Raw genomic sequence first — 24,554 nt, forward strand, 5'->3', positions numbered from 1 at the left:
TGTGTTGGCCCTAGATTGGCGCCAACATATTTTGGCGACTCCACTAGGGAAGAAAGATCATGGTTATTTAAACCGATCTAATCTACTCCACATACTACCGTGGTGAAGCTGTCAAGTAGTGATGTTGATGCCAGCAACATCGTTAGGCCGACTCCTGATCAACTGTCGGCTGAAGATCGTCAAGCTTATGAAGCCTTCATCAAGGAGTGCGAAGAGGAGAACACACGGCGCAAAGAGAAAGAAATCGAAGAGAAGCGTCAGTGGTTCTTGTCTCACTTCTCCAGGAACCGGAAGGGTGAAGTCTTAAAGGATAAGGATGTGGTCATTCTTTCGGATGAAGAAGAACAAGCCAAAACAAATAATAATATAAGTACTTCAGCATCTCTTGATATTTTAGAGCAATTTACTCAATTAATGGTTGATGGTTAAGAAAAGATGATTGCTACTGTTCAAAATATGATTGATAAGTCTTTAGGAAAGCAACCCTTAGCCAATGATAGTAGTGCTCCTATGTCTAGTGTTGCTGATACTTTTCAAAATCACTCTATGCCTCCTGAATCATCGGCGGTACCTGCACCACAGTAAGGCATGCCGATTAATTTTTATGATGGTCAGAAACCTCCAGAGCAGTACGCGAATGGAACGGTCAGACCGGTTGCACAAACCGGTCAGACCGGTCTCGGTGGACCGGTTCCAACTGGTCAGACCGGTTCCCCGACCGGTCAGACTGGACCTGGTGCTCCGGTGGCGTATCAGTCGTCTCCTGAACCTATTACTAGTATGCCTCCTGTTCAGGCCGATTTTAGCCGAACAAATGGGTTTACTGGTTATGGTGTTCCTCCATACGCCACTATGACTTATAATCCGTATACTATGCCTCCCCAAAGTTCGGGCTATTCATATGGTGCAATGCCAAACCATGGTTATTCGCAACAAACACCAAATACACAGCCGAATCATGCACCGCAAATGCCGAATAGTTCTAGCGCCAATATTCAGAGGCCAAATGATTCTTATTTTAATCAAATACTTGAGAAACATAAGAAAGATTTGGCTGTTATATTTAAAGAGTCTTTCGGCATAGAACTTAAGGATAAAACTCTTATTTGTCAAAAACCATATCCTGAGAGTTTTGATTCCATACCATATCCTCAGAATTTCAAGGTGCCTGAATTTATTAAATTCACTGGGGGATGGTAGTAGGACTACATGGGAGCATGTTAATCAGTTTAATGCACAAATGGGAATTTATGGGAGTCTTGATCATTTGAAAATTAGAATGTTCCCTTTGTCTTTATCTGGCACTGCTTTTTCATGGTTTTCGGCATTAGCTCCTAATTCTATCCAAACATGGTCTCAATTAGAACATAAATTTCATGAGTATTTTTTCAATGGTGATAATGAATTGAGGCTATGTCATTTAACATCGGTTAAGCAAAAACATGATAAATCTGTTGCTGAATTTATTAGAAGATTTAGAGATACAAAAAACCGATGTTATAGTTTGGTTATTTCTGAAAAGGATCTTGCCGAATTAGCTCTTAATGGTTTGAGATCTCATATTAAAGAAAAATTAGAAGGATATGAGTTTCTAACCGTTAATCAAGTGTTGCAAAGGACTTTGGATCAAGAAAGCCGAAGTAAAGATGCAAAATTTAAACCCGATTGTCTTAGTATGCATATGCTACAAGGAGAATCTTCAGACAATGAGGGTAATGAAGTATATGCTGCTGAATTTGTATGGTCATCTAGTGATAAGCCCAGCACTTGTACTTCTTTAAAGCCGATTTCTAAAAATCGGCAAGATGAGATTAAATTCACTTTTGATGTGACAAAGTGTGATTGAATTTTTGATGAATTGGCAAAACTTGGGAAGATTAAGTTCTCTCATACTATTCCATCAACGGAGGAATTGAAGCGGCGTGCATATTGTAAGTTACACAATACTTTTTCTCATGCCACTAATGATTGCAATGTTCTTCGTAAACAAATACAATCGGCTATAAATGAAGAACGATTGGTTATTCCTGCGATGCAAATTGATCAAAATCCTTTTGCCGTTCATACACTTGAGTTGTCAAATCCAAAAGTATTGATTCGGCCGCATCAAGCCGAATCGACTAAAGGGAAAAATGTGGTAGCTGGTGAGGAAAGGCATGAGAAAAAGGTGCTGCAAAGCAAGACTCCTCGAGTTGCAACAGAGGCTTCAACGCTCGGGGGGCAGGACAAGGAAAAAGGGGCCGATAGCGAGTAGACCGGTCTGACCGGTTCAAAATGCGGTCTGACCGGTACGCCTAGTAAGTCTGGGAATTCCTCCAAAAGCAAGACAATGCCGAGTTTCAAGGAAGTCTTGGCCAAATATGAGAAGGAGGGAACTGCTCAGAAGAGGCGATCAAGTAAAGTCAAATATATGAAGTCCTCAACAAAACATCAGGAGCAATCGGATTCTCATCCAAGACAAGTTGATACGCCATCCAATGAACCGGTTACTCTGTGGTATGGCTGGTTTCCATACTCTTATTTGCCTATGAATTATAGTAGGATTTATATGCAATCATATCATATTCTATATCATCCTATGTATCCAAATTATGCTTTACCACAAAGACCGGATGTTTCTAGCAACGATCTGGTCAAACAGGATATTGATTGCAGCAAAGCGGATGATAAAGGCTCAAAGCGAGACTCAAAATATTTACAGCCAAATTGGTGTCCTTCATGCTTGTCTCATACCCAGAAGAGAAAGTTGCAGCGTATGCGCAAGGAGACAATGGAGCAACAAGTAGAGGTTGAGCCAAAGACATCAACAATCATGAAGAAGGTATGGCGGTCGAAACAAGTTGGTTCAACATCAACTTAAGCAAGATATGGCCGATAATTGTTTATCGCCCTTAGCACAAAAAATGGCCGATGTGATGTTAATCATCGTTCTTAGACAATTTTGGCTCAGAAGAATGTTTTTTGGCAAGTAAGCTTTACCAAAAAATAGGGGGGCATATGTTGATAGCCAAAATTGGCATCGACCGGTCTGACCGGGCTATCCGAGCGGTCTGACCGGTAGGGCGCTGTAGCCTGCCCGGCAGAAGACCGACCGGTCTGACCGGTCCAAGCAGAGTCTGAGTACAACTAGAGATTTTCATAGATTTGGATCTTGTAATAGGATTTCTTGCGGGACAAGTCCACCCACCCTATAAATATAAAGGGCCACGTCCGATTGAGACATCCAATCGATCAAAAAACACATCAATACATTACTTTTCTTTATGTTTATTGTTTCTATTTTTATCTCCAAACCCTAGCTCCTTCCAACCCTTTTCTGTTGTTCTTCCTTCGTCTCTGCGACGTCTGAAGGCGTTCTAGGTGGCCTGCCGATCCTAGAACAACCCTACCCGCGCTTGCCCTGACGGGGTCCCTCCCGGGCAAGCGTTCGTCGGATTTCGCCGTTCTGCACCGGCGACCCGGTCTGACCGGTTACCCAGACCGGTCTGAGCATCGGCTCTGCAATTGTGTCGTCGCTCACCGCGCGATCAAGCGCATTCGTGTGTTGGCTCTAGATTGGCGCCAACATATGGCGAGACAAAATCTGGTGCCAAACAAACCTGGCTGAATTGAACATGGAGACCAAATAAGGTCGCTAAAATTTTAGGTTGGCGAGCTTGGATAAACTTTGGCGTCTAACTAAATAAAACTTTATGCAATGTGGAGAAGGATGGTTCTATATTCCGATCGTCAAATGGATGGTTCTGAAGCAAAAGACTCGCTACACTAGTGTCATTCCACACATACCCACCTTTTCAATAGCTACGTTTGGTTAGAGCATTTTTAGGTGTCTCTATTTCTTCAATACACTGATAGTATCGGAAAAAAAAAACTCGGCCAGTCCTAATACTTCTTCCTTTCTCCAATAATTACTAATTTGTCTTGATATTTCATCCCAGCTCCCCTAGAAAAGAAAATTTCTGCTCCTCCAATAATTTAGCTATATTGTGATGAGATTATTGACGGAAATGTAGAAATATCCTCCAATAATCCATGAAATTGGTATATTTTTTGAAAAGAATGAAATTGGTATATATGATAAATAATTTATTATGGAACTGCTGGAGATGCTCTTATAGGACACATGTCTAAACAATATAATCGATGTAATACATCAAAAGAAATGGTGTATAGAAAGTGAGATTGAGAATCTCGAACATGATCTTTTTGTAGCCCATATGGACGAGTCCATTCAGGAAGGGACTATATAAGCTTAGATATACAACTAGAAATGGTAGCGGCGTTGCCGCATAAGGCCAGTGTATGGGCTGGTTCCGCTGCAGATGGCTCCCTGATTTTCCGTCTGCTATGGTGAGTTGAGGTACCTATGGATCGGATGGGTACTGCAGCTTCTTATCTATTGAGTTTGAGATCTCTTGCATGTGTTATCAATTTTTTTAGTGAACTCTGACATTGTAATTATTACTTACAACTTTGATACTACATAAACTAATATATAGAGTAATAGTTATTTTATGTAGATAGCTCTATATTTTTTTAGGCAACATAGGTAAGGCAAATCCGTCGTTTTGTTGTTTTCACGTAGGTGTCATGTTTTGCTACCTGTTATTGCATTTGGTAAATATTTGGACTTCATATTGTCATGGTATATATTTGCATTTTAAATTTGATCTACAATTATGTTTCTAGAATTTTATTGTGGACAACTTTCGAGTTTAGTGCATTTTGGTGTTCAAATTGGACATATAATGTTGATTTTATGAAACATGTTGTGGTTTGTTTTAATTTAAATCTGAGCATTTTTTGTAAAGCAACTATTGAGTGAGGATCATGACTGCGGGTTGATTTTATAAAAATCTAAGATTTTCTTTACAAATTTCTATAAACCGGAAAGATTGGGCTGCGCGTTAATTTTAAAAATTATTTTGTTTTTTTAAATTATTTGGGATAGAAAGCCGTACTGCGTGTGGCGAGTGGACGGGCCATTTGAGTCGTACATGCATTATTTTTAGTATTAGATGCATTTATTTTGTTTCTTTTTTTTTGAGTATGCATTCTTGTTTGGGCATCTACGTATCCCCTTGGCACATGTCGTGTCGTTGGGGCTCTCTTTAACCGTAGAGACATTTAATGTTTAGCTTGAAATTGTCAAATAAAAATTAAGTATTTGTTGTTGTACTTTTTTTGCAACTCTTCTGCTGTTGTGCTTACATTTCAACTATTTCAACATTTATATAGCCTAATATAAGCCGTTAAATTGCTCATTTTTTGTGACTTGTAAAATTTGGACATTCTATTGCATATATATAATATTGATCTTGAAATTGTCAAATAAAAATTAAATAGTTGTTGTTGTACTTTTAAATTGAATAAAATAGTTTTCCCCCTATTTTTTCTTTTTTTCTCTTGTTTTCTCTTTTTCTGTTTTTTCTTTCCCCCTTTTCCTTTTCCTATTTCCCTCTCCACCAGTGTGGCAGAACCGCCTAAATTATCCCGGCTCAAGTGCGTAAACCATCACCATAAATGCAACATTAGCTTAAACGCACTTCAAACGGAACAATTTTTGATCTATCGGGTAACGTCCCGATACAACCACCGATTCTCGGATCGAACAAGCATACCCCGCACGAAGGCGAGTTCAGAGATATTACAACCACAATTTTACAACACAGGCATATTAAAGATTACAAACCAATTCAAAAGATTATTACAAAACCAACTTAAGTAATACAGTTATACAAAACATAAGAGTAAGTTCAGAGTTTAAACAGCGGAAGGTAAAACACGACGGCTACAACACGTCGCAAAATGGTACCAAGCCAGCCCAAGCAAGGTATCACTCGTCATAGTTATTGCCGGCCGAAGACGTATCCCACTCTACGGACCAGCCAGGAGGCAACGAGCAAGGATAGGTCAAGCTAGCGATCTGATCCTCAAAACTCATACCTGAAAAGGGTTTCAACAGCAAGGCTGAGTATTCTAATACTCAGCAAGACTTAACCGACAACGGGTATAAGCAGCCCACCTTAGCTAGACTATGCAAGGCTTTGTAAGGCTCTGGTTTTCCTTTGCTGAAAAGCAATAAAGAGTAGGTCCTTACTTTCAAGTTTTAGCTTCAAGATTCTAGTTGATTAACCATTCTATGTAAGCATCTACTAACCAAACATGGTGGAACTTCTAAGCAAACATCAAGATTAATAAGAATATTGTTGCTCTTATTACTCTGTGTGGCAAAGAGATCAAGCAGTCTCATTTCATCGTGAGAGGCGGACGATTCTGAATCGAAATTCAACCTTGCAAGGGTAACCTAGCACACACGTCTGGAATACCGTCGGGTCATTTCCAAACAACCGTTAACCTTTCTTTCCGGCTTGTGGATAGTGCCACTCTCCCCGACTACAGGGCTCCAAGGCCGAACCTTGTCCCTAGAAGTCGTAGTGTTGCGCAACATATAATAAAAACCTATCCCTACTGAGAGAGTGGGAGGTATATCCACTCCCCGGTCCAATCGGCTACTAGGCTTGCCGCGTACCATATTTACGGCATGTGACTAATACTTTCAAAAACTTAACCAGCACTACCACACACCGCGACCTTAGCAAGTTCATCAACACAGACGGGGTCTCACATAGGACATGATATCGAACACAACCCCGTCCGTCATCCTTATATTGATAACAGAAAGTAAACAAGCAATTCCTATAAAGCTCGCGAGTGACAGGCAATCACTCGACTTTTACCGTTCCTATAAGCTTAGCAATTATTCGAACTCAAGTCTAGTGTTCAGTACATAGGTTCCTAGGATCATGCATCTAGGGTTTCAATTCAAATCCTAAGAACTGTAAATGCACAAGTAAGTAATAACAGTAAATGATAATAATTTGAAATATAGGTTATGTCCGGGGCTTGCCTTCTCGGTAATTGCTAACTATTTCAGCGCTAGGCTCTTCCGAACTTTGGTTCGGGGCTTCAGTTAGTTCCGCAGTGTTCACTTGAGTTTCGAGATCACCTCCGTCAGACTCCGGAATCAACTCGTACGTCCCGTCCGACAAAGTAGTCGTATCTATATGTAATGCAAGAACAACATTGCAACCACACATGGGCAATCGTTTATAGAGTAGTTAAATAACAAATTTAACTACACAAGGCATCATGATCAACAGCACAAAAGAAGTTAACTAACTTCATTAACAAGTGGGGGTTGATTCCCATAGCACTTAACTCAAGTTTTGCTAAATAAATCAACAACTTAGATCACAAAGAGCAATAAATCTAGCAAAAATTACCCTAAACAGAACATGAACAGACTAAGCTACCCTACAAAAATCATGCCAAGACATGTAGCCATTTAGTCACAATAAATCATTTATGCAGGCAACACCTAGTACAAGCTTGAATTATACAGATCAAAATAGATCACAACAGAAGCTCAAAATTTAACAGGAGATCTACACAGGGATGATCTATCTACTGTGAATTTTTCATGATTTTGTCTACACCGAAATAATTCTGAGAAAATAAATAAAACAGACAACAGATTAGCAAGATTTATTTTTAGCCCCTGATCTAGCCATGAACTAAGGCTCAAACTTCCTGGACAAGCTAATATACTCCAGAAGATCACTCAGGAATATTTTCACGATTTATTAAGAACAGAAACTATTTACCATGAATAAAGTACACTAAACAAGGATTAAATCAAATAAAAAGCTACAACAAAGAACTGATCATGAAATTTTTATAGCAAAGCTAGTGTAACAAGAGTAAACTACCACCAAAATTTCAGAGCAATATCAGCTTTCAAGCATCAGATAAGAAAAAGATTAAATAACTAGTATTTATATACCTATTAACATAAAACCATTTATACAGCAAAAGTTTGCAACTAAAGCCTAACATATTATGGTTCTACTGCATAGAGCTCTTCAAGAGGATTCCAAAACATCAAGATTTGCTATTTTACGAATTTTCTACAAATTGATATTGAATTTCAAAGATCACAGCAAACTATTTCAAACAAGTCCTTAGAGCACTATTTCTCTGAGTCACTGACATCGCAGACAACCCCCTGGGCTTTCTCAAATTCAAGCACGCGGTCCTTGGGTCGGGTCAGAGAGGGGAGGCGAGGTTTGACCGGCCGTTTCTCGGCGAGGGGCTCACCGGCGGCGAGGGTGGAGGGGTGCGTGAGCCTCACGGGTTCAAGGCGCACCTCTGGGTGCTTGGAATCGAGGCTAGGGCGGTCGGAGGTGGGGTGTCGACGGCGAGCGGCGGCTTGCGGGCTCGGAGCACGGCGGCGAGGTGGCTCCGGTGGGGTTCGGGCGAGAGGAAAAGGTCTAGGAGCTGCGCGAGGTCGAGGCGGTGCTAATGGTGGGGGATGTAGGGGTGGAGCGGGTCTGGGTTGGCGGCTCCGCGGTGGGGTGGAGCTCGCCGGGGTTCAAGCAGGGCGGCGGCGGCGTTCTGCGGCGTGGGAGCGAGGAGAGCGAAGAAGGGCGATAGGAATTGATTTCTGGGGTATTTGTAGGGCCCGGGCGCTCGCTAGAAGGGGACGGCGTGCTCTGCAGCGGCCGTTCCACGGCGGCGTCGCGATGGCGGCCGTCGGGGAAGTTCTGGGCGCGGCGGGGGTGCGTGGCGAGGGGTGGAGGCTCCAGCGCGAGGCAACAGGAGGGGGAGGAGCTCGCCCGCGACGCGTGGGAGCCAGCGCACGGCGAAGTAATGGCCGGGAAAGCCGGGAAGGCGTCGGCGGGCGGCGCTGTCGGTGGCCGGCGGCGAGAAGCAGAGCAGGGAGGGGGAGATGGTCATAAGGGCGATTTTGCAATTTCCAAAAGTTCCAGGGACCTTTCTGTAAACAAGCAATAACTTTTAAACTAAAGCTCAAATGAAAAAGTGCCCAACATGAAAGTTGTTCAATTTTTCAAGAGCTACAACTTTGATGTTGTGCAAAAATTTATTTGACCAAAGGATAGAGAGCTAAATTTGAAAACACAAGAGGGATTTTAAATTCTAGGAATTTTGTCTTTTTCAAAGCAAAATCACTTCAAATGTAGACTTACAAGCAAAATGACTACCATGCATTAAAAGCACTGAAATTTTGCACAAACACCCTCCACTAAAACTATAATTACACAACCTATTCAACACAACTGCAAAAAGGACCTTGCATAAAATTATAATTACACATATAACCTTTCATAATTACAAAAAGATCCTTTTTAAGCATTTCAAGCACAAGATGCATATCAACAAACACAATTACTGTGTAGACACCTATTTAAATTACTGTGCAAACACCCGGGGTGTTACAACCAGCGTCCTCGCTCCCCATCCACACCTTTCCCTCTGGTGCGCCCCCCTCTCTCTCTCTCTCCACGGAGGACGTCGGCGCTGGCGCCGCCCTCGTCCCTCCCTGTCCCTCGCCTCCTCTACCTCCTTCCCCTCCGCCCTTGCCTCATCTTCAAGCTGAGCAGGGAGCGGGAAGAGAGGTCGAAATCCTAGCAATATGAATCCTTCTTGAGCCAAATCCATTTACCTTAGATGCACTGCTCCGTAGCGGAGACCTCCAGGGCCGACAATGTCGGGGACGTTGACCTCCGCCAGGAGGCAGATCGAATATGTGGAATATAACTTGGGAATTATTCTAGAAAATTGGTAAATGCAATGGTGGTGGAAATGCATGGATAGGATCTAGAGTGTACCTAGTTTATTTAGAATTTTTTTGGGAATTTTTTGATACATGGAAAATGGTTTTATTCTCCTCTGTGTGCACTTCTTCCCGTAGCTGACGCGTGGGTCAGGGTTGCAGTGAGCCAAGTTCCCATAGTCACAAACACCGATTGGTGGACTGCCTGCCTTTCTCTCTTTATTCCTCATGACCAACGTTCACGTAGAAAAGAAGGAGAAAAGTGGTGCCGTGGCTTGCTCTTATTGGGTTGGGTGAGGTGGCCAGCGTGTGCTCAGGATTGGGATGCTGATGTGCGTGCGTTCTCCTTCCCCATTCGTTCTTTCCTGGTCAACAGCAGAGGGAGAGGGAGCAGGCGAGTGGGAGGAAGCAGGGGAGCAAGCGGAGCTGAGGGAGGTGCGCTAGCGACAGTGCTGTGGTGCCGGCGTGCATTCGTCGTGAAGGGAAGAAGTGGAGCAGCGCGCGTGTGGCGGATTGGGGCGAGGCAAGGAGGGAGCACAGCGCGCGGCGGCAGGTTTTCGGCAGTGGTGCTGGTGGATCTGCCTCTCTCTCCACCCTAGCCTTCTCGGGCTCTGCCTCCCCCTCCGCCCTTGCCTCCTCTGCCTCGTCGCCGTGCTCTTCGGGAAGGGTAGAGGCGCCGCCGCACGTGCACGCTCGAGCTCGAGCGTAGCGGCGGATCTGCGGCGCCTGGGACTCCGCCCTCTCTTGCTCCTTCTTCCAGTGCCCTCCCATGGCGGATGCCTGCGCAGCGGGGAGACGGCGGGAGTGGCCAGATCCGGCGGCCTCGAGCTCGGCCCGTGGCGGCGGCAGCCGGATCTGGCGGCCTCGACGTCCAGCTAGGGAGGTGGTGGTGCCCTCCTAGAGCTCCGTCGCGGCCCGATTTAGCGCCCCCCTTCCTAGCCGGCGGCCGTGGCGGCTGCCCGCGCGGGGCCATGGCGGGGAGCAGATCCCCAGCAAGCGGCGCGGCAGCTCCTCCAGGCGCGGTGGCGAAGCAGGAGCTGGGGCGACCATGGCGACGAGGCAGAGGATGCGAGGGCGGAGGAGGAGGGACTGTGGGTTAATTTTCCATTAGTAGTGGGGGTTTTTTGCAAAAAAAAAACTAGGATTTGCACGATCTCAGCCGTCTGTGTGCCCGATCGGATGGCCGGAAAAAGCGGGTGACGTGGCCACGCTCATAGGCCGGGGAATTGGCCAGGAATCGTAGGTGGAGATATATTGTAGCCATGTGACCTCTATAGCATCTGTTTTCTTTAATTTTTTATCTATCCAATGGCCCAAGGGCGGATCCAGCATGAGCCCCTGCCCCCCCAATACATTGTATGGACATCCCTGGAGGTCCCTTAACATTTTTCAACCATGGATGAGGATAAGAAATAAGAAAAAGATAATGAAGATGTTGTGGCTCTAGAAGGAGGGCCACAGCCGGGTGGCGTAGTGTACCCGCTTAATCCTAGAGGGTGGTTACTCGGGGAAGTGCAAGCGATTCGTCAGATCTACTCCTGAGTCAAGAACACCAGAACACTCGAAGATTTAGAGTGGTTCGGGCCGCCGGAGCGTAATACCCTACGTCCAGTGAGAGTTGTATTGTCCTTGTGTTTGTGGATGAGTCTATCCTCCACCTCTAAGTCCCTTCCAGACCTGAGTCCTTCTCTAACGGGTGTCTCCCTTTTATAGCGCAAGGAGGACGTGTACACAGGCGTTGGACCCCGACAGGCGGGCCCAACAAGGATATATAGAATACCATGAAAAAGACATTAATGGTGCTACAGTGGTTGAGAATCTTTTGTCGAATACGCTTCATCGCATTGTAGACTCTCTGACCGAGGGGGCTCTTCACCTGTCCTATCGCCGAGGCACCCATTGAGGTGGTGTAGGTTGCGGCGTAGACTGTTGGGTCTACCGCGTAGGCGTTATGATGGGCAAAGCCGAGATGTCGTGTCTAACTGGCATAGCAGACTGACGCGCATGGCGTAGGCGGCGCCAACGGCTGCACTGTGTGCCTTGGTAACGTGTGATCAACAGGATAGCCTGGCAAAAGTCACCTCGGGCTCTGCCGTGGCAGAGCGCACTTACGTCTCCCGCATTTAATGTGGTTGGTGGGCGAGTCTTCCCGAGAAAGCTTCGCGGCCGCTCGCGTGTCTGCGCCTGCGGACGCGTGGCAGTTCCGGACCCCCCAGGCGGGGTGTCTGTTCCCTTCCCGCTGAGGGGTCCGGATAGCATATGGTGGTCCGGGACCCGGTGGTAGGTCCGGGGCCCAGACTGTTTGGGCTGAGCGCTCCCTACTCCGGGACACGCGGCGTCACCGGACCTTTCCCTAGCAAGGAATGGGTCTCGGGCCGCTGACCGGGTGAGAAGGCTTTCGGACCGCGTGGGTCCGGCTGCTCAGGCTGTCAGCGCGTAGTCATGGATAACTATGAGGCTCTCGCCTAGACACAGCAACACCTCTGGGACACGCGGTGACACCGGACCCGTCCCCGAGTGGGGAGCGGGTCCGGGACCGTTGGTCCGGTGAGATGGAGTCGGACCCCATGGGTCTGCTTGCTCAGCTTCTTAGGGTATAGTTACGGATAACTACACGAGTCTTGACACAGCAAGAGGGGGTACCCTAGTCCAGAGGTACCGACAGTGGCCCCCGGGCCCACCTCGGGGGAGGTACGAACCCGCAGGTGGGGCCATTATCGTGATGTGTTTCGACGCAATCCTGGTTGCGTTAGCGTGCTCATGTCGAGAGCGGGTGCTCCGGACCCCCTAAAGGTCGTAGCACTTGTTGCCAGGTTCAGGTACTAGAGCGCTCTCCGTAGGGCGGCGAAGGTGCAGGCTTAGGGTACGGAACCAAGCTAAGTGGCTGCACGGACCTCGAACCTCCCAGGGAGCGAGCACCACCTCCCCGGACCCGGCTCCAGGCGATCGTGGCGAGTGGTCTCTGCCGGAGCGGGCCACCGGAGTGGACTTCGAGCGACCGTGGCGGGCGGTCCCTGCCGGAGCGGGCCACCGGAGTGGACTTCGAGCGACCGTGGTGAGCGGTCCCGCCGGAGCGGGCCACCGGAGTGGACTTCGAGGGACCGTGGCGGGCGGTCTCCGCCGGAGCGGGCCACCGGAGTGGACTTCGAGCGACCGTGGCGGGCGGTCTCCGCCGGAGCGGGCCACCGGAGTGGACTTCGAGCGACTGTGGCGGGCGGTCTCCGCCGGAGCGGGCCACCGGAGTGGACTTCGAGCGACCGTGGCGGGCGGTCTCCGCCGGAGCGGGCCACCGGAGTGGACTTTGAGCGACCATCATTGATCCAACGAGATACGTCACCGGACCTTGTGGTAGGGCATAGGAAACCACACCTTATACTAGAAAAGGGGTCCAGACCTCTAGGCACGGCAGCCTCGAATACTAGGGGACTCATAACAGGGCAGTGAAGTGCGTAGGCTTAGGGTACATTACCAGGATAAGCGGCTACACAGAACTTCTCCACCCAGGATACAAGCACCACTTCCCCGGAGCAGGTTCCTAGGAGTTCGAGCCGCCTTCCAGCTAGAAGGGGTATCCCAGCCTGACCACAAGCCAGCAACTCAATGTGGATCGTTAGCAACAAAGGAAAAACTCCGCACGGGAGAAAGAAACAGTCAAGTCGAAACGGGTGAGCGCAATTAAATTAAGGTAAAGGTAAGACTGAGAAAGCAAATCCCCTTTATTACTTGATTCATATGTGGTGTACCTCAGAGGTCGGGATTACGAGGTCGGACCTCTACCGCTCTGGACCACTTGCTGGTGTCGCCTGTTGGTGCGATGAAGTCAGATGTCGGGTTTACAAGGGCGGACCTTTACCGCTCTGGACCGCACGTAGGCACCACGTTATTACAAAGGAGGAACTCTCTCAATCCTATCTAGGAGTAACCTTCAACTACCATTCGTAAGGCATGCACTTCCCGGCCGGAGCTGCCACCTCGGGGGTTCTTCTCGGTCGTCGGAGGCGAAGGCGTCCTGGATGTGCTTGTACAGCATCATCCAGCATCACCTCAGGAGCTTGCAGGGCTTTTTCCAGCACAAGAATTGTCCCACGCTCAGATAGCATGGGAACAAAATCTTTGGCTTTGAATGGGAGTGGCCCTGCTGTTGCCAGCTGCCAATGGAAGCCAGCCCGATGGCCGCTCTCGATGTGCTGAAGCTGGCTTGCCGCTCTGTCGCAGCAGGAGGACGGGTGCTCGTTTGGACGAGCACGGAGCGTGGAGAAGGGCGGTCGTTCGCCGGCTCCTCCTCGGCGCCGGCACAGGGCCCCCGCGCCTCGCAGCAGAGGTCGAGGCCTGTCTGCAGTAGCACCGAGAGAGGCCTGAGCCAGACCGGGGAGAAGGCGACCGTCAACTTCCCCCGAGCCATGGCCATCGGCTCCAGGCTCCATCTTGAGAGGAAGCCTTGAACCGACGCCATGCCGCCGCAGGGGAACCCTGGAGGTTGCTTGAGAGGAAATCTTGAGCCGACACTGGGGTGTCGCAGGGTGACGCACAGCAGGCGTCGCCCCTGCGCGCCACCGTGCCGGCTTTGAGGTGTCTTAGTGGCGACGCACAGCAGGCGTCGCTGCCGTGCGCCACCGCACCGAGGGCACTGTCACCTCGGTGTCGGGGCATGCGGCGTAGGTGACGCCGTGCCTCTCTTCATCTTCTCGTCATCGTTGCAGAGGATGAGCTCAACCTCAGAAACCAGGAGGTGAGCGGAGATCTGGCGAACGCTTCCACGCTCCCCACGAACGGCGCCAGATGTCGTGGCTCTAGAAGGAGGGCCACAGCCGGGTGGCGTAGTGCACCCGCCTAATCCCAGAGGGTGGTTACTCGGGGAAGTGCAAGCGATTCGTCGTGGCTCAGATCTACTCCGCACGGGCTCGCCGCCACCGCCCCTGGGGCTCACCACCGCCGCCACCGGGGCTCGCTATTGCCACCCCCGCTCGGGCTCGCCTCCACTGCCCATGGGGCGCACCACCTCTTGGAGCTCGCCGCCACAGCACGGAGTCCCGCCGCCCCGAAGTTCGTCTGCTGTAGGGTTGAGATGGCGGACTAGAGGGGGGGTGAATAGTTCTTTCTAAAAATAATCGCGCTGGCTAACCGAAACTTATGCGGAAATGAAACTATTCGCTTAGCCAAGACTTCGCCCCTATAACTATGACTCTAAGGCTCCTCCAAAAAGATCCTATACAAAGCAAATGGAGTGCCAAGCTTGCAAGAACTCTCCTGACAATTCTAATACCAAGCCACACAAGCCTAAGCACTAGTACTTCACAAACCGGGGGAGCTCCTACACAATTCTAATGAGCAAAAGCACAAAGCCAAACCTAAGCTCACTAGATGCTCAAGGACAAGGATACACAATCCAAATCCAAGAGCTCAACTTGCTTAACTACACAATCTAAGCAAGAGCAACTAATTAAGCTACACAAGCTAACTAGTTACACTAGAGAGCAACTACACAAGCACAAGATATAGATGAATGTAAATACAAGGATTGTGATTTGGAGAATGCAAACCACCGAGAAGAGTAGACAAAATTGACACGGTGATTTTTATCCCGAGCTTCACTTGATTGCCACCAAGCTAATCCCCGTTGAGACAAGCTCCAAGGTTGCCGCTGATCCTCTTGCTAGTGGTGACTCTCAAGTCACACTCTCCTACGTGGAGTGCTCACACCGAGCTCTAGCACATGATCCGGCCGAACCACTTGTTGCTCTTCACGTCTCGCTCAACTAGAGTTGCTCTTCGCGGCTCCCGCGGGGTGAGCACAATACCCCTCACAAACTCTTCTCCGGAGCACCGCACAATCTTCTTGCGGGCTTCAACGGAGCCTCTTGCCACCAAGCCGTCTAGGAGGTGGCAACCTCCAAGAGTAACAAGCACACCGACTTGCAACACGATCACCTAGTGCCACTCGATGCAATCTCTCAAAGCAATCGCACTAGAATCGCTCTCTCACTCGATCGGATGATTACTATCAAGTTAGAGTGAGTAGAGGGCTCTCAAGCACTCTCACACAAGGACACCAAGTCCCCAAAGTGCTCAGCAACCACAAAAGGCTGGCTACACCCTCTATTTATAGAGGGAGGCCCCAAACTAGCCGTTATACTCAAAACCCGTGAAAACAGAATTTTCGTGGACTGTGCGCCTCACAAAAACCGGACTGTCCGCCATTCAAACCCAACGGCTAGATCTGCAATGATTATGTGTCAAAGTCGACCGTTAAAGCCCTTCTCGGACTATCCGCGCCCTTTTGGCGGACCGTCCGCCGTTCAGACACTCCGAACACTCAGAGAGATAGTGTCTCTGGACAAACTTAAAGTTTGAGGGGCGGACCGTCCGCCCTTCACATCGTGCAACCCACCAGAAGCGAAATCGTCTCTGGTCATTTTCTCAACCGACCGGCGGACCGTCCACACCCCATGGGCGGACCGTTCGCCCTTCACTCTTAAAACCCACCAGAGACCCAACACGTCTCTGGTCAATTTGTTAAGTGACCTGCGGACCGTCCGCTCCCCTTGGCCGGACTGTCCGCAGTACAACCTTTCAGCCCAAGCCAGAGAAACAACCTCTCTGGACGAAAAATGAATTATACTTGCGGACTGTCCGCCCTACCGAGCCGAACCGTCCGTCTGTCAATTCTTTTTCCCACAAGTTGATCAACATCAACTCCAACACCTTCTCCTTTGCAAATGTGCCAACACCACCACGTGAACAACAGCATGTGCATGTGTGTTAGCATTTCACAAACATTTTCAAAGGATTTTCACTTGATCTCACCACACCACTTGATCCTAGCAACATCGCAATGTTAGATCGCTCAAGTGGCACTAGATGACCGATATGCAAACAAGTTTGCCCCTCTTGATAGTACGGCCATCTATTCTAAATCCGGTCATGCACTTCTCTACACAACCTTTGACCGGTGTAATGAAATGCCCTACAAGTCATACCTTTGCCTTGCGCATTCCATTTCATCTTCCCAAATATTGATGCCACACAAGCACCAAACTCCATCAAGTCTTTTAATCATCATCATGAATCAACACTTGGCTTGATCTTTCTTAAATGATATGATCCACTCCATATCATCACATGACCTCTTTGGTCCATCGATCTTGACCTTGCTCGCTCTTCACCGTTGCCTCGGTCCATCGGCGCCAAATCTTGCCCAAGCTTCACCGCCTCGCGGTCCCTCGCTTCAAAGCCTTGACTTGCCTTTCTCCATTGCAACCGGTCCATCAAGCCAAGCCTTGTCTTGATCTTCTCCACTTTGGTCACATAACTCCATGTCATGTCTCATATGCAATGAGTTCCTCCATCACACTATATAAGCATAGCATCTACCCTTAGCCATTTCTCCTACATGGCACATGTTGCTCATACTAGTGTCATTATGTGGACTAATCTCCTGTGTATCTCAACATAAACACTTATTAGTCCACCTAAGTTGTCACTCAATTACCAAAACCAAACAAGGGCCTTTCATCCGCGTCGTGGAGGTCCGGACGTGGAGCTCCGATCGCGCTCCGGAGTCCGGCCGCGGAGGTCCGGCCGCGCCCTCGTCCTCCCACGCCTTCGCCCTTCCTTCGGCTTCCTACGCAGGCCACGGCTCCCCTTGGGCCTCCCCGCCGCCGCCGCCTCAAAGCACGCCGGTGGTGGCCTCCACCGCCCCGAAGTAGCCGCTCCTCGTGCCTCCCCGCCGCCGCCGCCCCTCGCGGTCGCCGCCCCTCAGGCCTCCGCGCCGCCGGTCTGGCCCTCGTGCCGCCCCGCCGCATCCGCCCCGCCGCATCCGCCCCTGAGGCTCGCCACCGATCTGCCCTCCCGTGCACGCAGCGCCTGCTCACCCCTCGCGGTGCTCTTCCCCCGATCCGCCCTCCCACCGCCGGCGCCGAGGATGACGCAAACGTGGACTTCTTCTTCCCGTGCAGCGCTTCATGGGGCATGGACACCGTGCCGGCGTCCACGGACCTGGCCACGGGCGTTGCCTCCAGGGACGTGGCCGTCAACGCCTCCAGGGCGGCGCACCGGTGGGCGCTCGCGAGCGCGCGACGATCGCCCTGGCCAGGCAGCGACCCCTGTCTGTCGCGGCACGCAGACCCGGCACGGCTCTTCTTTACCGGCGACAGCGCCGGTGGCAAGGACTGGACGGCGGGGCGTGTGGGGAGCGGGAGCACAAGAGGGCGCTGACGTGTGGGGTCTCTCTCCTAGAGTTCAGTTTTTTGGAGCAGAGCTCTCCCAAACATATTGTATAAAAATGAGTGGAGTGGAGCTGCAAGGCTCCACCAAATTTGTGGAGTGTGCTATATTTTTAGGAGTTGATTGCTCCCAAACAGGCCCTAAGAAGGAGAAATAAATCCTATAGTTTACCTCTTGGATCGGCCACTGCAATAGCCTGCCACTTTTAATCTCAAGCTAAAAATTAAATTTAAATACGTAAAAAATTTCGAGTAAAAAATTTCGAGTCAATGTTATTCTTTGGATAGTTTTTTATTCAGTTAAACCGTGTCAATGTAATATTACATGATAGTGCGCGTGATCTTTTCTTAAACAATACTAATGGAAGCTTGAGCTACTTCCTCTGTTCGAAATTATTGGTTGTTTTGGCTTTACTGGATACATATCTTCTTGTATGCATCTAGATATACATCATGTCTATATACATAACAAAATTGATGTATCGAAAAAATCCAAAATAATTAATAATTTAGGATGGAAGGAGTAAATTGAAGAATATGCACAGATAAGCTCCTGAAACAATTACAGTCGATAGAGCAAAATTCGAAGCAGTAAAAAAAAAAAGTTGTCCATCCATGTGGTGCGCTGGTGCACCCGGGCACGATTGAGCTACAGTGGATCGCGTAGAGCACGTTGCCGCGGCCGCGGTTTGGGACGCAACGCAAACCTAGATAGATCTTGATCTGACCCGGGAATCTGTCTCGGGGGTCGGTGGGGCCGCCGATCATGGGTGCCAACCAGGCCGGGCCGCCTCCGCCCGCCGCCCCGCCGTCCGCTCACCCGATCCGACCGGCCCTCGTGCCGCCGCGCACCGCGCCGGCCCACGCGGCCTCTGACGGGCGGGGGAGCCCGAGCCACATCATTTCACCTGCCTGGCTGGCTCGCCGCCCCCGCAGGTCGCACTCCGCCTCGGCCTCTTCGTCCTCCCCCAGTCGCAGTAGCAGGCGTCGCCGTCTCCGCTGCTCGGCCCCGCGCCGGATCGAGGGAGGGGAGCGCCGCGGACCGGGAGGCGGGATGAGTCTCTTCGGGCTCGGACGGTGAGCGCGTGCGATCCCGACCGAATTCCCCCTCTCCTCCTGCTTTGGTTTGGTGCGGGCTGGGGAACTAGGGGGGTTCGCTGCTGATGAGTTGGGCAGGGTGAGATCCGGCGCCGCCGCTGCCGGAATCGGGATCCGGCGCGGGGTTTGTGGGGGGAGGGGGAATTCCCCTGCTTGATCCGTTGCTCCAGCTGGGTGCTGCTTCCTTCTGATGGCCCCCTAATCAGTATTGGAGCTCCTCCTGTCCTCAATTCCGTTTTCGCGGGCTTGATTTCTGTTTTTTACCGACAAAAATGCTCTGGAGCTTCAGATCGTGCTGAGTCCACTGGGCTCTGTCATCTGCTTCATCCATGTGGTGCTCCGAGATTCAGCTTTTTTTTTTTGCCTTCTGAGTTCCGATGCAATCGCTCTCAGTGGTTTCGTTGTTTTTGGCAGGAACCAGAAGACATTCCGCCCCAAGAAGAGCGCTCCGTCAGGCAGCAAGGTAAGAATCTCGATCTCCTAGTTTCTAAATTAGCTAGAGTACTAGCAACAACTACTTGTACCTTTGCCATTGTTTGGCGAGCCGCATCACATGCAAGGCGTGTTTCTTGGATTGTGGGAGTTGCCATCACTGCTCTGGGTCATCGATCAGAATTCGATGTCCCTGGATGATCAATTGATCACACGTGGTAGCTTGGTTAGGCAGTTAGGCACTGCTGTTGCAATTGGTAGGAGCTTGACTGAATATGTGATCACTGTGTGTCGGTGCCTGTCTCTCTGTTGTCATTTCTGGGCCGTTTCCTATAGTAATGCTAATGCTGCATCATCCAGGCTTTTGATCAGTTGTCACGAATTATTTAGGGGTCATGCAGGATCTGGTTGTCATTCAAAATGTATGCAATAGAGCTAACAGAATTAGGCTGTTTAGGATTTGAGGCTAACTTCAGAAACATGAGTTGCTGATGGATGTAATCAGAATCATCTGGAACTAGACAAGCTTTAAGGAATCCGTTCTACTTCAGTTCTTCTGTTTCCAGCCATGTCCATAACAAAAGGACATCTTGCTTGATTGACATCCTTGTTATCTTTAGCAGAGAGTTAACTTTTGCTGAACTTTTGTTCAGATGAGTGAAAAGTATTTTAGTGCATTCATCTATACCAAAACACTCAGTACTGAACATTTAGACACACTGCTACCAATAATCTTTTTTTTAATCATACCATATGCCAATTAAATCCATGACATTATATTTTCATTGAAAGGTCTAATACATTATGTTGTCCCACATCTATGGTTGTTTTGTTATAGCAAATGAATACCCGTGCTAACCCATGCAAGATTGGTTCTTGAATTTGCCAATTGAAGACTTTGAGTAGTTATTTCTAGCACATTCAATTTTCAGTACATGCCACTCGCTCTTAAATATTCTACGATGAGAAAGTTCTAGGCCTTTATCCACTCTTCTGCAGAGCTTGCATGTTATACCTGCCACTCAAAAAAGAATGTACAAATGCTAAGCCATAATTACACCTTGACATTTCCTTTCTGTCTGCAGGGAGCACAGCTCCGAAAGCACATAGATGCCACTCTTGGCAGTGGGAACCTTAGGGAAGCTGTGAGGCTGCCTCCTGGAGAGGACATTAATGAATGGCTTGCTGTGAATAGTAATGCCCTTCTCTTTCTTTTTCACCTTTACTTGCACTTGCCATGTTTCATTTTTTCCCTTCGGGAGTTGTTGAATGTAGCAGTGACCTGGGGCTTAGTTTTGAATCATGTAGGAATCTCTGATGTTTCTGAAACTCAATTATTTCATTGAACCTAACTAGTTTATTTTGCATTGCAGCTGTGGATTTCTTTAACCAGGTTAATCTGCTGTATGGTACACTCACGGAATTCTGCACACCTGAGAGCTGCCCAACAATGACTGCTGGCCCAAAGTAAATCTTTCTGTAAATTTATTCTTTTGAATTGTCAAAATTAGAAAATGTGAAGCAATTGTCCAAGAAGCTTAGCACTTACATAACTACGGAGTATTAGTTATCAGGAAGTTTTTACCTTAGGAATATGATATACTAGCTCCATAGTTCAAAAAGATTAATGTACTGAATAAATGTATGCCTCAGTTTTTTTTTTTTTTGGGGGGGGGGGGAGTGCGTTTGCATTTTCCTGTAATGCCACACCCATTTCACATTCATGCTATAATTATATTGAAACTTGATAATAGATAGTGAGTGTTATGCCTCCTTTTGAGAGAATTAAAATTTGCAAAAAAAAAAGACTTGTGACCCTGACGTTTTTTTTTGTGCTAAGCATTTGGCATGTAAAGTACTTTGTTCTGTAACTACACCAATTATAAATTGGTGCCCATAATCACTTGATGCAGTTTCTCCAGAATTAGTTGAGTGTTTTGGTTACATCATGACTGAATGAACATGGGTCTTATGCAGGTATGAGTACAGATGGGCTGATGGTGTACAGATAAAGAAACCCATAGAGGTATCAGCACCAAAATATGTGGAGTATCTAATGGATTGGATTGAAGGCCAACTTGATGATGAATCCATATTTCCTCAAAAACTTGGTATGCTACTTATTCTTGTGGATTTGTGGTGCACTCTCATTCTCTTATTAACACATGATGTTGGAGCAATCAAGAGTGCTATCTGATCTGGAGTTCGGTTTCCCTTTTGTCAAGGCACACAGTTCCCGCCAAACTTCAAGGAAGTAGTGAAGACAATATTCAAGCGCCTGTTTCGTGTTTATGCCCACATATATCACTCTCACTTTCAGAAGATTGTCAGCCTCAAGGAGGAGGCTCATCTTAACACCTGCTTCAAGCACTTCATTCTGTTCACAAATGTAGGTCTCCTCGTTACTCATGGTTGTGCTGTTGGCTCCCGGGTTGCATGCTTACTTTCTTGGCCAAGTAGAAAGGAAAGTGGCATAAAAACTGACATGCCTTCATCTCTGATGCAGGAGTTTGGCCTGATTGACAAAAAGGAGTTGGCTCCACTCCAGGAGCTCATCGAATCCATCATCGTTCCTTACTGAAGGAACGTTCGATGGTACTAAACTAATACGGATCTGGAGCCCTCGGTGCTGATGGCTGAGATATTAGTCTGTTTGTGACAATACTTCACTGGCATAGAGCTTGTTGTTCCAGTTATTAGACATAAAAAGGAGACTTGGCATTGCTAATGCTATATTTGCTTGTACCCGTGTGTTTCTCCCTGATTCTATATTGGCCATGTAAGTGTGCCTGTAAGAAAGATTGTATCAGCTGCGCGATGTGCTAAGAAAGAAAAACAGAAAACAGTTTGGTCCAATCAGTATGCAGTGTTTTTTTGCTGGTTCTGCAACCATCAGACTCATCTACCCTTCGTAGTGTCGAGCACACCTGTTCTCTTCATTTTCGGATGTTATTAACGTGAATAGAGATTGTTCCCAGGACAAACAATGAAAGCTCATTGCATTTCCATCCAATGAGCTGCTGCAACTGCATTAGAATTAGAACACAAGAAAGAGATGCCGTGCTGATGTGACAAGAACACATGGAAGACATTGCCATTTCTGCGCTGATCACAGATTCACAGTAAAACACAAGACAAGGATACAAGAGATACCAAATAACACATCACTTGCCATGTCATGGCACCATGCCACCACATATCCACAGGAGACAGAAGCTTTCGATTTGAAGCTGCAGAAGCAAACGGTTGGCACCAAGATCCAAGAGATAACACATTAGACTACAACTACTAGTGCTACCACGAGGTGCGGTAGATGGAAAGCAGAGAACGGTGAACGCGATTGCTGCTTAAAACACAATAACACACGCTGGTGGATGGCGTCGGAGCTTCTCCCCCCATCTGGCGTCTAGACGCGTCCCTCCCAGAGGCAGGGTTGGTCGTCGGCGCAGAGCGAGATGAGCGCCGGCGGCGGGGCGAGACCGAGCGCGGCGGCGCGGCGCAGGCGCTGGGCGCGGGTGAGGCCGAGGCAGGGCCCGTAGCGCATGTCCATGTCGAACTCCTGGGCCGCCCGCTCCCGCTCCTCCGCCTCCTGCTGGCGCCTCCTCTCGTCGGCGCCGGCGCCGTGGTCTGCGGCGAGGGGAGACGAATCATCAGACCGGATCGAATCAAATCAACTCGAATCTGACAGTGGCGGCGCCGCCAAAAGCGAACAGCGATTGGGTGGGGGATGGGGAATCCGTTACCTGAGGCCGGGTGGATCTGGAGCGCGGGCGAGGCCTTCTGGTGGTGGTTCGCCGCCGCCGCCTTCTTGGAGACGCCGCCGGTGGGCTTGGTGTGCGCCTTCTGCTGCCGGAAAAAGGACTTCATGTCGCCTCCGGCGCCGCCCCTCGTCATGGCTCCCCGGCGGAACGGAGACGGTGGCACGTCGGGAGGATTGGAGTGGGCTGGGGACGCGACGGCGGCGGAAGGGGGAGGAGGGGAGGCGGATCGGGGCGCCGGGGGGGGGGGGGGGGGGGGGGGGCAGGTTTATATGGCGGCGGCGGTGCGGCCGCTGTGGGTGACGCGATTCGAATTTTGAATTGGGGGCGTGGGCACGGCGCGGTCCAGTTGTCATCGAGCGGGAGGTGGCGGCGGAACGGGAACCGATGGACGATGCTGGTGGGTTCCTCCCGAGACTGACTCCAACAGCTCATGCAAATGGATAGGCAAAGGCAAAAATGCCTCTTCAGGCGATACTGTGCACAATGCATGGCTCTCCAACAGAAAAGGCAAAGCGTAAGCCATTTTGCCTTTGAGGAGAGAGGGGATGCAAAAATAGATTCTTTCTCTCCTCGAATGCATCTTGCCGGGTCCGCGGGCAGGGGAGCGATGGCGCACGGGAGGGAGGGCGACGCGGGAAAGGACGAGCTCGGCGAGCACGGAGGCGGGGCCGGTGCGTGAGAGAGGCGCGATCGCCGATCCAAGTCCCGGCGTCCTCTCGGCGTGGCCGCCGGTGGAGGGCGGACGGCGAGGCCGCCTGCGCGGGCCTCCCAGAGGCGGCGGCGGAGGCCGAGCCCTGCGATTGTGGGGCCTCCCAGTGGCGGAGGCGGAGGGCGAGGCCGCCTGCGCGGGCCTCCCGGAGGCGGCGGCGGAGGCCGAGCCCGCTAGCGGCGCGCAGGAGGCGGGGCCTCGAGCTCGCGGCAGTCGCGCGCGGACAGAGGCAGGGCCTCCTGCTCGCGGCAGGTGAGCGCGGACGGAGGCGGGCCGATACTCCGACCGCGTCAACGTCCCTCGCTCGCAGCCACACCAGCGAGGGCCACCCATCCAGGTCTCCCTCTTCGCCGCTACCCCGCCCGCCGTCTCGCACCTCTGTATCCACTGCCCCTGCAGAGTGACCCGCCAGTTCAGCGACAACCCCGCGGTCGTCTTCTCCCGGGACGATCTGATCTTGCTCGACGTCGCCTTCGTTTGCCGCGACATTAGCGACTACTTCATCTACAAAGCTGACCCCAAGACCCCCTGGCTGGTCCTGATTCCGGATCCAGGGCCCTGCACCTCGACATGGACAAGCTGTGGGAGACTGGTGTGTGGGAGACGAGGCTGCTGCCGCTGGAGCCATTGGAATCGCTCTGCGATCCCCTCGCGCTCGTGCTTTGGCCTAGCAAGGTGATTCCGCTGGAAGGTTC

The 24,554-nt window shown here is 49.7% G+C and overlaps 2 protein-coding genes across 4 annotated transcripts; one reads left to right on the forward strand and one right to left on the reverse strand.

Annotated features, from left to right (window-relative positions):
* Positions 1–18,745: 18,745 nt before the first annotated feature.
* LOC120678955 (MOB kinase activator-like 1A) lies at positions 18,746–22,278 on the forward strand. 3 transcript variants are annotated; one of them, XM_039960425.1, is made up of 7 exons: positions 18,746–18,936; positions 19,372–19,420; positions 20,475–20,583; positions 20,763–20,856; positions 21,367–21,500; positions 21,615–21,778; positions 21,896–22,278. In XM_039960425.1, the coding sequence occupies exons 1-7, from the start codon at positions 18,914–18,916 to the stop codon at positions 21,968–21,970; spliced, it is 648 nt and encodes a 215-aa protein (XP_039816359.1). In that variant the 5' UTR covers positions 18,746–18,913; the 3' UTR covers positions 21,971–22,278. The 3 variants fall into 3 exon arrangements, with proteins under 3 accessions (XP_039816359.1, XP_039816361.1, XP_039816360.1); XM_039960427.1 differs by having other exon boundaries at positions 18,817–18,944; XM_039960426.1 differs by lacking the exon at positions 18,746–18,936 and adding an exon at positions 19,268–19,291.
* Positions 22,279–22,458: 180 nt separating this feature from the next.
* On the reverse strand, positions 22,459–23,381 carry LOC120678980 (DNA polymerase delta subunit 4-like). Its single transcript, XM_039960456.1, has 2 exons — positions 23,133–23,381; positions 22,459–23,016 (listed from the first exon to the last, which is right to left on the reverse strand). The coding sequence occupies exons 1-2, from the start codon at positions 23,281–23,283 to the stop codon at positions 22,796–22,798; spliced, it is 372 nt and encodes a 123-aa protein (XP_039816390.1). The 5' UTR covers positions 23,284–23,381; the 3' UTR covers positions 22,459–22,795.
* Between the last annotated feature and the right edge of the window lie 1,173 nt (positions 23,382–24,554).

The sequence above is a fragment of the Panicum virgatum genome, chromosome 6N (genome assembly GCF_016808335.1).
Source record: "Panicum virgatum strain AP13 chromosome 6N, P.virgatum_v5, whole genome shotgun sequence".
Classification (NCBI taxonomy): Eukaryota; Viridiplantae; Streptophyta; class Magnoliopsida; order Poales; family Poaceae; genus Panicum; species Panicum virgatum.

Bases quoted from the DNA above. Each gene is read 5' to 3' on its own strand.
- LOC120678955 (XM_039960425.1), top strand. From the start codon at position 18,914: ATGAGTCTCTTCGGGCTCGGACG. The intron at 20,857-21,366 runs GTAAATCTTTCT...GGTCTTATGCAG, and splicing joins ACAATGACTGCTGGCCCAAA to GTATGAGTACAGATGGGCTG. The intron at 21,779-21,895 runs GTAGGTCTCCTC...TCTCTGATGCAG, and splicing joins ACTTCATTCTGTTCACAAAT to GAGTTTGGCCTGATTGACAA.
- LOC120678980 (XM_039960456.1), bottom strand. From the start codon at position 23,283: ATGACGAGGGGCGGCGCCGGAGGCGACATGAAGTCCTTTTTCCGGCAG. The intron at 23,017-23,132 runs GTAACGGATTCC...CCCTCGCCGCAG, and splicing joins CCAGATCCACCCGGCCTCAG to ACCACGGCGCCGGCGCCGAC.